Genomic DNA, 15,078 nt, shown 5'->3' on the forward strand with positions numbered 1-15,078 from the left:
CAGGCCATTCTGGCTTTCATAGTCTCTGTTTAGAAGTCAGGTGTGATTCTGATAGGTTTGCCATTGTATGTTACTTGGCCTTTTTCCCTTGCAGCTTTTAGTATTTTTTTTCTTTGTTCTGTATACTTTCCATTTTGATTATTACGTGGCGGGAGGATTTTCTTTTCTGGTCTAATTTATTAGGTGTTCTGTAGGCCTCCTGTAAGCTTATAGGCCTCTCCTTTAAGTTGGGGAAATTTTCTTCTATGATTTTGTTGAAAATATTTCTGTACTTTGGAGATGGGAATCTTTTTTTCTCTATTTGTATCATTCTTAGGTTTTGTCTTTTCATGTTGTCTTGGATTTCTTAGATGGTTTGTGTCAGGAATTTTTTAGATTTCTTATTTTCTTTGACAGATACATTGATTTCTTCCATTGTATCTTCCACACCTGAGATTCTTTCTTCCACTTCTTGTAGTCTGTTGGTTATGCTTACCTCTGTAGTTCCTGTTTCCTTTCCTAAGTTCTCCCTCTCCATGATTTCCTCTGTTTGTGTTTTCTTTAATTTTTCCAATTCTATGTTCAGATCTTGCACCGTTTTGTTGATTTCATTCACCTGTGTGACTGTATTTTCCTTCAATGCTGTTTATTTGAACATTCCTCTCTTTCTTTTATTTCTTTCAATGATTTAATCATTTTCTCTCTGAAAGCCACAAACTGTTTGGCTACATCTTCCTATATTTCTTTACGGATGGCCATAATCTGTTTAACTTTATCTTCCTCTAATTCTTTACGCATTTCATTTGTTTCCTCCATTAACCTCTTCATAAGCATAGATGTAAGGTCATCTTCCTGAATTTCACTGTCCAGGGTTGCTTGCCCCTGGATAACTGGGTTCTGGGTATGTCATATTGCTTTGCCTTTTGTTGGTTGTGCTTTTACACTGGCCTCTACCCATCTGGCTGTCTCAAGTGTTGGCTGTTAATTTCTGGTGACTGCTGGGGTCCTGGGATGGGGAGAATTCCCTTAGCAGGATTCTGAAGGAGGCTTTCTCCACTTTTTGGTATGGTCTACTGAATGGCGGTGCTTCTCAGGAATTGCCACAGTTCACCTCAGTTGTATGGACCTTTGTGGTAACTGCTCTCCTCACACCAGGAGAAGTCCTGGAGACAGCTGCCCTGCTGCTGGGTTTCTTGCTCTGAAAATAGTCAACTATTGTTGCTGCTCATATGCTGTGTTTCCTGGGCACAGCTGTCTTGAAGAACCAGGAAGCCCTGCAGTTTCCTCAGTTTAGCTGGGGATAACTGGTTGCACCTTGGCTCTCAGGCTTCTGTGGGTCTGAGGTTGGTGCTGTGTGTCCCAGTAATCTAGAGGTAATCAGTGGTAGGTGAGCACAAGTGCTCATGTGTGCAGTTAGAGTCTGGAGCCTGCAGGAGCCCAGAAACAACCTCTTCCTTGCCAGAAGTCAGTCTTTTGTTGTTTTTGGAACTTCAATTGACTATTCTGAAGAGAAAGTTGCTTTGTTCAAAGTGAAACAATTTAAATGAACATCTCAACTCGTCTCAAAATAACCTCAAAGAAATGTCCAGGATAAGTTTAACTAAGTACCTAGCTGTGATGGCTCAGGGTAAAAGTAAGCATAAAATTAAGCATTACAGATGCACAGCCAGTATTTTTAATGAGGTCTTGAAAATACCTATTGTCTATACATCTTTTATCTGGGATAGGTATGTGTCATGTTCTGAAATGTAAAGTACCCCACCACCCAAGCTGGTCAAGCTGTTTTAGGAAGTCCTGAAACCCTGAAGAGGTATGCCCTAGAACCCTTAAGAGGTATGCCCTAGCTGAAGGAAGTGAGTCATTGAGGGGTAGCCTTTGCTCCTGGTCTGAACTCTCTGCTGATGCCTCATGTTCCTCAGCATCATGCTTTCCCCTCATGTTCCCAGCACCATACTATCTTCACCTGGAATGGCTTGTATCTTCATGAACCCCGAGTCAAGTAAGTCCTTTCATCCTTAAGTTGCTTTTTGCTGAGATTTTATCACAGCTATTAGGCAGCTAGTTAAATATAAGCAGGATCAGGCCATTGGGGCTGGGCTTTTTCCTCTAAACAATAGCTTGTAAAGCTCAGGACTAGAACTCAGGACTCTAGTAACAGGTCAGAGGAATAGGATCTCAGGGAAGAGACATGGCATCCTGAACTGTCCTCAAGTTCCCTGACTGATAACTCTCTAGACCTGGCTTCTAGAGCACTAAACATCATAAGATTATTGTTTAACAGGAAGCTTTTTGATAAATAACACAGCTATGGTTTTGTTCCCTCTTTAAAGGGATGAAATAGGACAAAAGGCCCTTGGGAAAGCTGTTTGACCCAGAGACTTTAGAAATAGTATAAAACCTAACTAAAATGCAGATAGCCCCTCTGCCATTTTATAATTTGAGTGTATGCTCCTCTCTGAAATAATGTACCTATACTACATTTTGTATGTGTCTGATCTGAAGGTTTTCAATAGATCACAATGACTTCGGGAAGTGAGAGGAGTAAAGAGTGAGAGCCCAGTGACACAGCAACAACAGAAAATTACTAAATCATTGTCTCCAAAAGGAAGTTTTCATCTTTTGTCTGGGATAGAGGCCGTACTGCCCATTGTTGTGTGAGAGAGAGAGGTGGAAGTGTCTGAGGCCAACAGTGCAACATATGATCCCACGTGACATGTGGAATTCAACTCCCTTTGCTTTCTTCTAGCCTGGCTTTCTCTTATTAACATAGGTCATTTCTGTTTTATCAAACCCAATTCCTTCTGTTGCTAGTAGGAATCACTGAAAGGAAAAGTTTAACAGGTCTAAAGGCTCCTTAGAGATAGTTAAAGGAGCCCCTTCCTCCACTACAGTGCCTTCACCTCGACACAGATAGATATATGCCTGATGCAGCTTCTGTGGTACAAGTCACTAACGTTTCACCAGTTCTATGGTTCTTCAGGAGAAATGAGCTGGTTTCTTGCTGACAGTCTCCTCAGGCATTTCTGTGTGGGTTTCTGCCCTGTTAGGTCATATGCCATTTTTTAATTTATTTCAGCTTACATCTTTTCATTTTGGGCTCCTATATCTCTCCCAGTTTCATCAAAGAATTAGAATTTCTGTTTTTTGTTCTTCCTGTTATTTAAAAAACAAAAAAAAGTTGTAAGACAACTTTTTGTCCTGCCACTGCAAAAATGGATTTCCATTTTTCAAATGTAATTGGAAGTATTTTCATATAGACTACACTGACAGCCTTCTAAATGACAACCAATAGATGGCATGACCATAGAACATATGGTAGAGTACAGAGGCCATAGAATATGTGGTGTAGACAGAGAATATGTACATTCAGCTCTCAATACAGGCTTCATCACACCATTTAGCCACCTCTGTAAAGGGAACAAGCCAGCTCCATCACAGTACTTAGCTATGTCTATAAAAGCTGGCAGATGTTTCTAAATATAACAGTTACTACACAGTGCTTTTATGTACTTCATCTTAAAAGCAAAGAAGTAAAGTTTTTACAATTTGTATTTATCTTAAAGAACAAAACCAACCTAAGTGTCTGCATCCAAAACACATAACCTCCATTAAGGAGTTCCTGTCTCAATCAGCAGGATGAGGACAGAAGGAAGCTGTGGGTGATATACAACTACTCTGATACAAATTATATACAGAATTATATACTTTTAGGAATTCATTGCTGTAAAGTAAAGTTAATTATCTGTGGGTCAAAGTAGGAACCATTAACTCAGCCTATTTTGTCTCTATGAAGAATTTAATCCCCCATTCATATTGGTCTAATATACTGTAATATGGTTATTATATTTATTATCCCACAGAATTGTCACATACCTGCATTAACATGTAGTAGATGCCAGACATACCATGGGCTGCTCCAACATATTGCTTCCTATGCCACTGATATAACAGGGGACAGCGCTCAGTTTTCCTTTCTTCCCTTGACAGAGTCTTTCCTGACTCAATAATGGCAGTGACTACCTATAGAGACAAGGAGACATAAGAAATCAAAACAACTTTCAAGCATCTTCATCTACTCTAATTAACATTAGTGCATGGGCATATTAAATCAAATTTTAAGCAGCCATTATCTAACAATTGCTTTTATTTAATAAATTCAGACAAAGAAGAAATAATGCTTAAGGAGAAATACATATTAAGAACTCTACCAATATAATTCAAGTTCTTAGTATGAAAAGTTGACTAAATTTTATTGAGCCTTTCTATTAAAAACTATTCCAAACTTTGTACTTGCTTCATAGCTGTAACATTTTCCCTAAAGGGTAGAAAATCATCTTCAAGATAGGGTGCACACAGTAGCTTCATTGATGAGGGAGGATCTTCTGTGGTCTTCTGTGTTATGGTCTAACGTCCGAAACAACTATGTGGTAAAGACTCACTTTAGTAAAGTGCTGCAGGTTTTAGATGGGTATTTGGCCTTCTAGCCAGTTATCTAAGTTGTTGGAATGAGATGTGAGCAGACCTTAAAGTGAGCACCTTGTAAATGGAATCCTGACAAAGGGAACTTTCCTGACAAAGGAAGTGTTTCTTTTCCCTTTGCAAGCAGGCTAAGGATGTCAAGCTCTATTTGGTTATGTGGACAAGGGTATACGTAGAGGACAGGAGAACAAAATGAAAGAGTATGGACACCAAATCATAGTCATCTTATTCTAACACTATGAAGTTGAACTGTATAGTTCCAGTGAAACACAACCTAACCAATCAAAGATGTTTGAGAAAAAGATAACTATTTCTAAAATATATATACATTTTAGGAGATGCTTTAAAAATTAATCCCACTGGACGGTGGCAGCACAAACCTTTAATCCCAATACTTGGGTGGCAGAGGCAAACGGAGCTCTGTGAGTTCGGTGCCAGCCGAGTCTACAGAGTGAGTTTCAGTATAGCCAGGGCTGCACACAGAAACTCTGTCTCGAAAAAACAAAAAATTAAAATAAAATGAAGTAAATTAATCCCACCTAGAAGCAGAGGCTGAGTATTAACATAACTGTATGCTAACAGTAGGTCCAGCAGGCCCACAATACCTCTTTAATAGCTGTCTCACCAACAGTGCCGGGGCCAATCTCTGTGTTCAGGTACAGTAAAGCATACAGGTAACCTGCCCGTCCAAATAACAGCTCATCAGGAAGCTCTGATTCTTGACTGACAATGGTTCTATGCATCTGTAGAAGTCTAAGCAACAGGACAAAGGGTTATCCTTCAAAATGTCTGAAAATGTCTCAATTATGACTAAAAATAAACCCAAGTTCATAAAAGAATTAGAACCTCTTTCAGTTCCTGTTTCAAATTAACAAATTAAGAATAAAAATATATGGGTTAAAAATGTATGTCAGTGTTAAAAGTATATGAAGTCCTGAACTCAATCTCCAGCTCTGAAAAAAATTCTTTCAGCCCCAAATTTCCACCTTTTTATTACTCTAAACCATACAGTGAAAACAGAGTTAACACTTTAAAATCTATTGTTAGAAGAAAGTGGTGTAAAATCTAAGTAAAGATGGAATTGAGATGTGGGTACTGCTTAGGCAAGACTAAGTCACTTCATCTTTCAACATCATACATCCACACATGCCAGCTACTCTACCAGATCAAGGGAGGGACCTTGCTTCCTGCTTACTCAAGAATACAAACTGACCACCGCGAAACCTTCATAGTCTATCATCATTCTCTCATCGCCATAACTAAGAACTAAAGACTGATCTCAGGATTAGTTGCTCTCAAACTATTTTCATGAACGTGAACTCACTTTCATGCATTGAAGACAACCAAAAATTGTTTGGAAATGATTAATAAAGCCCCACTGAAATTGACACACTCATGTTTATATGGAAAAAGACCACATGATCCTACCAGTAAGACCAACATACTTCACTTTTGAGAGAGACCTGTTTGCAACTGCAGATTAGAAAATAGTTTAACTGCTGAACCTTTTTCCACAGTACTTCTTCAATGAAACATTTGGAGACATTTCCAATTTCTAAAACTCACTTGGCGATGCACTCCTGGGACTCACATTCACTTCTGAGCTTATGATATATCACCGCTCCCACAGCAAGGGGCCCAGCATCTCCACAAAGGAAAGTGACTTTGCGACCACTCAAATTTCGGAGTGTTCTCTTCACGTAATCCAGGGATCGAAGCAGGTAGGTCTGGTCACCAGTGACCCGGTACAACTGCAGGTACAAAAGCGCTATGCCTGGAATGATTCCCACCCCCCAAAGAAAAGCATTACTATCTTGAGGATGTTATTTTATAATTACAGAAAATATCTTCTACAAAGACCCTGTACTTTGAAATGGACAACATAAAAATAACAAAAAGTATAATTTATTTCAGAAAACTGAAACCACTGAAAGCAAAAAGACACAAAAATTAGTGTGGAAAAATCCATAAAACAGGTTGAAATTTATTATTGTGTTAACTGGCCTGACATGGTGAGTCACATTTTACTCTTAGAGAAGAAAAGACACAATATACACTACTATTCCAGTCACTCCCAGTTCCCATTCACACCAGTCTATCCCAGTCTAGTGTCAGTCCTCTTTGTATCTCAAGCTAATGTAACTGCTTTTCTTATGCTTCTCCCGCAAATCATTTCTTCTCTATGACCCCACAGTAATTGATTACTTTTCTGGTTTTATGTCTCCTTTCTAATTTTCTAGAATTCTTTTTTTTTCCTCATCAAGCAATTGAGAATCTAACCAGTTAATCAGATCCCCACTGAAGGAGCACCACATGATGTGGCAGAAACAGGACAACAGGAATAGTCTGTCACCAACCCCGTTTTAAATACAGAAATAGAAATCAGGAGCCAGTGTGGTGGCTTATGCCTGTGATCCCAGCACCTGGTAGATGGACACAGCAGTGTCAGGAGTTTAAAGACATTCTCAGCTACATGATAGTGCCTCTGAGGCCAGATCAGACTACAATGAGACTCTCTATCAAATTTTTCCCTCACCAAGGACAAGAACCAGGAGTTCTACAGAAAGCACTTCATAGAAACCCTTTGGAGAATGATTTACTTTGAAAGCATATTCTAACTCCTGAGTTATGGGACTGTGGGAAAAGGGTGCTTGGGTTTTATCAGTGCATGCTGTGAGTCACATGAACCCCATTAATATGTTCAATTAATATGTAGTAGTAACAAAAAGAAGAAGTCATCATGACAGCTAAGTAAAAAAGAATCAGTGTAATTAACACTGCACAAGAAAGTACTGAAATAAATGTTATAATGACAATTAGGTCAAATAAAACATTCACTTAATGTAAAACTGAGGTTGTTCAACATTCTGAACTTCATCTAATATACCTAATGATCTGATTTTTACTCTTCATTTTAATTTTTAAATTTCTCTAAATATCTGGCAGATTATTTTTCTAAGTAGTAAATTCAGAACATTTTATATCTTCAAGTTAATCTTCAACATACTTTAAAATTACAATGAATATATGCCACTTTAAAACCTAGGGGATCTCTAAGATCTCCCTTTTCTTTACCCAGACTTCACAGAAGAGCTAACTCTATAACAAGCTGGAGATAATGAGGGCAGCATGGATCCCAGGTCCCCATTATTCATAAGAAAGAACTAGTTAAATATGAGAAGAGATACAGTTCTAATCTTTGTCTCATGGCTTTCTATAAATTATAAGATGGCCACAGATATGGTGAGTGAAAAAGAAATTTGACCACCCACCTTGCCCAAGTAGTAAATAAGTAGGGAATCTGAGGTGGTGGGCTTAAAATACAAATTCTCCTCGAAGGTCAACATCCCTATTTAGTAATGCCATTTAAATATGTTTATATGCTGCTCTCCACACACTTTGTCTTTTCTTCTCTGCCTTTCCCAGCATTATTCTGCCAACATTTCACACATTAAAGGTCTTTCTCAGAGTATACCAATCCTTCCAGGAATAACTCCTTTCTTAGGAGGGGAGTGTTAGGCACAGAAGTAAATAGCCCAACTCATGTGCAATTTATCCCACTGAACATTGTAGAAGCCTCCACAGGAAGAAGGTGGCTTGAAAGAAAGAACAAAAGGAGAAAAGAAAGGAAGAAAGGGAATAAAGGAAAAGAGAAACTCTAACAACAACAAAAAAAAAATGACTCTGACGCCCAGACCAAAACAAAAATGAAAGACCAAGACAACATGTTACCTCAAAAACATACTAATCAGATAAAATGGTTCCCAATGAAAACGAACTGAAAGAAGTTCCAATAATTCAGTTCAAAAGAATGATCATAGCTATGCTTGAACAACTCAGAAAAGATATGAACACACACCAGAAGAACAAAAGCAAAGAACCAATAAAATGCAGAAGTCACTCCAAGATATGAAAACAGAATTCAATAAGGAAATAGAATTGCTGGAGAAAAATTCAATTGAGATGAGTTGGAAATGAAAAACACAATAATTAAATAAGCTCAATGGAAAGCTCCACTAATAGCATAGACCATGTGGAAAACACAGTATTGCTACTGGAAGACAAGATAGAGAAATTGGATCACCCAGTAATGGTCACTGATATTATTTTTATTATGTGAATGGATATCAGAGAACTTTGGAACACCAGGAATATTTAGAATTATGGGCATAGAAGAAGAAAAACATACTAAAGCCATAGAAATTAATTTTAATAAAATCAGAGAAGAAAATGTTCCAAATCTAGATTAAAAAAAAAAAAAAAGATGTATATCTAGATACAACAGTCACATAGAACACAAATAGACAGGGCCAGAAAATAAAACAACAACAGAAAAACTTCCTCATGACAGATTAGTTTAATCACGAAAAACAAAAAGAAAGGGCACTGAAAGCTGGAGGGGCGGAAGGTCAAGGCTCTTGAACAAGTAGGTTCATTAGAATAATACCAGATTATTAGTCATAAAACTTTAAAACCAGAAGGGCCTGAAAAGATGATATTCCAACCAAGGACCATTCACGGAGATAACGTAGAACCCCTGCTCAGATGTAGCCCATGGCAACTCAGTATCCAAGTGGGTTACCTAGTAAGGGGAACAAGGACTGACACTGACATGAACTCAATGGCTGGCTCTTTGATCACCTCCCCCTGAGGGGGGAGCAGCCTTGCCAGGCCACAGTGGAAGACAATGCAGCCAGTCCTGATAGGCTAGGGTCAGATGGATGGGGAGGAGGACCTTCCCTACCAGTGGACTTGGAGAGGGGCATGGGAGGAGTTGAGTAAGGAAGGGTGGGATTGGGAGAGACTAAGGGAAGGGGCTATGGCTGGGATACAAAGCAAATAAACTGTAATTAATGCAAAAAATAAAAATTTAATAGAAAAAAGAGGGTATGGGTATAAACTGAGGTGGTCTCATTTAACATAGGATTCATCTAGCTGAAGGACAGCTGGACTATGCTCAGTAGTACCTGGCCACTGCTCTGTGGAAGCTGGAGGAAGCAGAAAAAGCTGTAGATGTGAGACCATTTTGAAGGTCTTTAAAAGATGAAGGAGGAACTCCGGAACATCTAGCTAAAGGAAGCTAAGCACACTGAAGAAGAGGCAGACAGGAAGTATGAGGAATTGACTTCTAAGTTGGTGATTACTGAAGGAGACTTGGGACACACAGAGGAAGGAGCTGGATGAGCCACTCAGACTGATGGGGCACAATCTTAAGTGTCTGAGTGCCACTGAAGAAACACTCTCAAAAAGGAGACAACTATAAAGAAATAAGGATGCTTGGTAATGACATAAAGGAGACAGAGACCTGTGCTGATGCACTGGAAGTGAAGCTGAGGTGCACCACAGTGCACCCACTCTTAAGCACAGCTGAAGGAGCAGCACAGCTCTGCAAGCCCTGCTACTCCCCCCCTCTAACCTTGACACCACCTGAGGCTGATTTTTTAAGTGAAGGCTACCTTCTCCACCCCTTCCTCAGGTCTTTTCCACCAAACTTCAGGGAGCTACAACTGGGAGGAGCTGAGCACCTTTGCTAACATGGTTGAAGAAATACAGTAACTCTTATTATAACATTGCAAGCACTTTCACAGCCTGGAAGAGGCAGTCCAGGTCCTTCTCATGGTCGGATTGTGATTTTGCTGCCTAAAGGTTCTATATTCTCCACAGAGGAGGATAATGCTGATTTACTTAAGGGCAGCAGAGGCCAGGCAAAGGCTCCAGTGTGGAAAACCTCAGTGCTCTGCACCAAGTCCTACTCAAACACCACCGGATTCTAGAAAGTTAGCTTAAAACAAACAACTGTTCCTGGACACGGTGATTTTCAGCTTTGATAACGTTGAAAAACTTTGTCCTAATTTGTACTTATTGCTTTTTTTCATTAGTGTCACAAGATTAAGACAGTGAAATGTTTGAGACAGCCCTATGTCCTGGGGCCTTTTGCATGTTAGGGAATCATGCTACCTTTCAGGCCCAGCCCTGAGACCAAACTGGTCTTATCCTACCCTTTTCCTGATGACTCACAAAATGGATCATGTTACCCCTTAGTGTTGAAATGATCGCTTAGTCTTCATCTGACCCCCAAGGGAAAAAGAGAAGTTATGTTTTTCATAATTCATCTCATCGCACTTTGCTGAAGCTGCCTTCTCTATACTTCCATCTCACTGCATTTTGTATCAGTCAGAGCTAGAGCAATCTTGAATAGCTTACTACAAACTTTTTAATTTTTTATGATTCTAAAATTTTGCTTTTGTGGGGTTGAGTTACTTTGGCCACCCCCCTAGCTGTGAGAATTCTTTGCAGTCTGTGTGCTGGTGTGTGCTGATTTTTCAAGGTTCCTATCCAATTGCCATGTTCAGGTGGTTTCTTTGAGGTCTGCTAGGTGGACAGCGTACAGCTTACTGGCTTATTTGTACTTTCTTTTCCTTTGGTCTCTTTGGAGACAGTCAAGGAAAAGAGAACCCTGCAGTGCAAATATTTTGACTAAATGTTGACAAGCATCTTTTTAAAATAGAAAATCAGTCCCTCAAAAATATAGGAGAAATAAAATTTTTTCCGTGATTAAAAATGGATTAAGGGAATTTATTCAGCTCTACAGTAGATTCTGGAAGGATTACTTTGGTCTGATGAGAAATGAAAGCATACTCAAGAGCCACAGGGGACAAACAATACCAGAATAGATAACCTAAGGAAGTTCTAAAAAAAAAATCATAAAATTAAAAAATGGCAGAAGTTAATACACACCCTTTAGTAATAATTCCTAATGGCCTCAATGCACTTGACTCCCAGGGGGAAAAAAAAAGGTTAGTTTAATGGATTAAGAAACACAATCCATCTTTTCTTGTCTCCACGAAAAACATCTCACTTTTGATGATAGATACCACGTGATGGCAAAAGGATGATAAAAGATATAACAAGTAAGTGTAACTAAGAGAAAAGCAAGCATAGCTATCCTAATATGACAAAAGTAGACTTCAAACCAAAAGTAGTCAGAAGAGATAAGGAAGGTTTTTACATCTCAATAAAGAAATAACCAACCCAGTTGAAATGATGTTTCTAGCTACACAACCAAAACCAACCAGGTGCATCTAATTTCATAAAAAGTCTCTAATGCTCTAATGTTTGTAAAACATTAATAAATTAATAAATAGATTAATAAATATAAACTCAACATAGTAACTGGAGGTGAGTTCAATACCCCATTCTCACCAATACATAAGCCATCTAGAGAAAACAACAGAGAAACACTGACATTAAATAAAGTAACAAATCAAATGGACCTAACAGAAATCAACAGGACAGTCTATCCAAACTCTAAAGTATACATTCTCATCAGCAGGCCATAGAAATTTTTCTAAAAATAGCCATATGTTAGAACACAAGGAATTCCTGATGATATAGAAAAACTGAAATAACACTCTAGAGTCAATCTAACTACAATGAGAAAAAGCTAGTCATCAACAGCAACAGAAACCACAGAAAATATAGTCTTATGGAAATTAAACCACACACTATTAAGCAATCACTGAAGAATTCAAGAAAGAAACAAAACAATTTCTAAAATTGAATTTCTAAAATTGAATTTTCAATGAACAAATTCTCTGCGGGCAAAGTGAAGCCAGTTCACAGTTATAGTGATAATTGCCTACATAAAAATAATTTCAAAGATGGGTGGCCCAGACCCGTTCCCTTGCCTTGCCTGCCTATCAATCATCACATCTACCACCCAGCCCTGGCACCTAATGGAGCCTGACCTGGAGCTCCAAGTAAGTCACCAGACTCATTCACCCACTTTCCTGCCTATCACTATGAACATTTCCTTACTTTTGGAAAGGTAATATATATTCTGTGTCACTGTATGTTGAAAGTATGTGATTTTGATTTTGCTTTTACAAGGGGTTAAAGTTGAGAGATTGCCTTCAGTATTAGAAGGCATAATGAAACAGCTCAATGAAATTAAAGAGAGAGAGAACACAGAGAAAATAAATGTCGCAGTAATGCCTAAGTAATGCCCAAACACAATAATAAGGCTGATGAAACTTACAAAAACAATTCAGGATTTTAAAACAGAATCCAATGAATAGATAAAAACATTGAAAAGGACTCAGCAGAAATGAAGATGAAATGGAAAAACCTGTAACTCAATTAAGGAAATTCAAAGGAAAACCTTAACAGTAGAATGAATCAAGCAGACAGAATATCAAGACTCAAAGATCAAGTAGAGATCTAGTTCAAAAAAGTAAAGACTATGAAAAAAATTGAAAAATACATAGGGAAAGAACATATAGAAAGCAGGTGACACCATGGAAAAAGCAGACATTCAAATTATAAGAATAAATGAGGGATCCAAGATGGTGGTGCCGGGAAGACACTATGTCTGAGGAGCAGGACAGCAGTATTGGTACAGTGAACAAGAGCCCTAAAACACAAGTGATTCTGTTTCCTAGGTGAGAGGAAACCCCACAGTGTGGGAATCAATTGGATCCATTCTCAGATCACCCAGCTAAAACCAGGAAGAGATCCCAGGTCCCACAGGCACTCAGTTGCCAGACCAGAGCCACACACCTGCGTGTCCTGATCACCTTCCCAGGCTGAACTGTGGGCCCCAAAACACCAGAGACTGGGAGTCCCAGTGGTGAGAAAACCCCACAGGGAAGGAAGCAAACAGGACTGACCTCAGGTCACCCAGTCTTTCCCTGAAAAAGGTCCTGCAGACCTGCGGGTGCACAGCCAACAACCCAGAGACCTGCTGTGCACCCGACTCTCCAATCTGTGGGCCCCAGGGCAGGCACCAGAGACTGGGTTTCCCTGTCGGGAGAAAACCCCTCAGCAAGGGAAACAGTAGGGCCGAGCTTAGAGCACTCAGCCGACCCCACCACCACCACCACCACACACAGAAAAGTTCTCAGGAAAAGTTCCCCCAGGATCCTGCCCAGTCACCAGTTTGGACCTACCACCAGCCAGCGCCTGCGCGCTCTATGAAACACCCTAAACACTACAGACTGAGTCTCCCTGTTGGGAAGAAACCCCATGGTGAGGGAAACATTAGGCTCTACCTCAGGACACCTAGCTCCGCAACAGTTTCTGGGCCAGGTATCTGCAGGCTCCATGCTCTAACCTCCTGCTGCACGCATGAGAGCTGTGCTCACCTGCCACTGATTACCACTTGGGTACTGGGGCACACAACTCCAGCCTCAGACCTACAGAAGCCTGGGGTCCCCAAGATCAGCCGCCAGATACTGCTCCAAGGGGCAACCAGTTATCCTTAACTAAACTGAGCAAACCGTGGGGTGTCCAGGTTACAGCAGCAGCTAACTAAATTTACAGCAAGAAACCCAGAAGCAGGGCAGCTGTCTCCAGGACTTCTCCAGGTGAGAGCCCCCGTGACTAACAAAGACAACAGTTACCACTCAGGTTTATAACACCTAAGGTGAACTGTGGTAATTCCTGAAAACCACCGGCCATTCAATGACAATACCCAAAAAGCTGAGGAGGCCTCTTCAGGAAAAATCATCTTCCTGAAAAAAGGGAATTCTCCCCACCCCAGGACCCCAGCAGGCACCAAAAATTAACAGCCAACACCTGAGACAGCCAGATGGGTAGAGGCCAGCGTAAAAGCTCAACCAACAAAAGACAGAGCAATATGGCATCTCCAGTACCCAGTTATCAAGGGGCAAGCAGCCCTGGACACTCCAGTATAAATGAAATTAAACAAGATGACGTTACATCTATGCTTAAAGAGAAGATAATAGAAGAAACAAATAAAATGCATAAAGAACTAGAGGAAGATAAAGTCAAACAGATTATGGCCATCCATAAGAAAATGGAGGAAGATAAAGACAAATATATTATGGCCATCCATAAAGAAACACAAGAAGATGTAGCCAAACAGTTTGTGGCCTTAAGAGAGGAAACACTTAAATCACTGGAAGAAATAAAAAAACAAAACAAAACAACAGCAACAACAAAAAGGAGGAGTGTTCAAACAAACAGATGAAGGAATTGAAGGAAAAACAGGAAAATATAGTCACAGAGGTGAATGAAATCAACAAAACGGTGCAAGATCTGAACATAGAATTGGAAAAATTAAAGAAAACTCAAATGGAGGAAATCGTGGAAAGAACTTCGGGAAGAAAACAGGAACTACAAAGGTAATCATAACTAACAGACTACAAGAAATGCAAGAAAGAATCTCAGGTGTGGAAGATACAATGGAAAAAAATAGATGTATCCATCAAAGAAAACATAAAATCTAAAAAATTCCTGACACAAACCATCTAAGAAATCCAAGACAACATGAAAAGACAAAACCTAAGAATGATACAAATAGAGAAAAAAGATTCCCATCTCCAAAGTACAGAAATATTTTCAACAAAATCATAGAAGAAAATTTCCCCAACTTAAAGGAGAGGCCTATAAGCTTACAAGAGGCCTACAGAACACCTAATAAATTAGACCAGAAAAGAAAATCCTCCCGCCACGTAATAATCAAAATGGAAAGTATACAGAACAAAGAAAAAAAATACTAAAAGCTGCAAGGGAAAAAGGCCAAGTAACATACAATGGCAAACCTATCAGTATCACACCTGACTTCTAAACAGAGACTATGAAAGCCAGAATGGCCTG

At 39.5% G+C, this 15,078-nt stretch overlaps 1 protein-coding gene across 3 annotated transcripts in view; it reads right to left on the minus strand.

Moving 5' to 3' along the window:
• The window catches only part of Lancl2 (LanC like glutathione S-transferase 2), a 79,700-nt gene that overhangs the window by 22,291 nt on the left and 42,331 nt on the right, over positions 1-15,078 (minus strand). For all 3 annotated transcript variants that reach the window (XM_055612955.1, XM_055612954.1, XM_055612953.1), the window contains exons 3-5: positions 6,025-6,232; positions 5,064-5,211; positions 3,853-3,999 (exon numbers count right to left, since the gene is read on the minus strand). In XM_055612955.1, the coding sequence (XP_055468930.1) occupies positions 3,853-3,999; positions 5,064-5,211; positions 6,025-6,232 (503 nt within the window). The remainder of the gene's footprint in view (positions 1-3,852; positions 4,000-5,063; positions 5,212-6,024; positions 6,233-15,078) is intronic.

This window comes from Psammomys obesus, unplaced genomic scaffold, assembly GCF_907164565.1.
Source record: "Psammomys obesus unplaced genomic scaffold, mPsaObe1.curated_primary_1811, whole genome shotgun sequence".
NCBI classification, from domain to species: domain Eukaryota; kingdom Metazoa; phylum Chordata; class Mammalia; order Rodentia; family Muridae; genus Psammomys; species Psammomys obesus.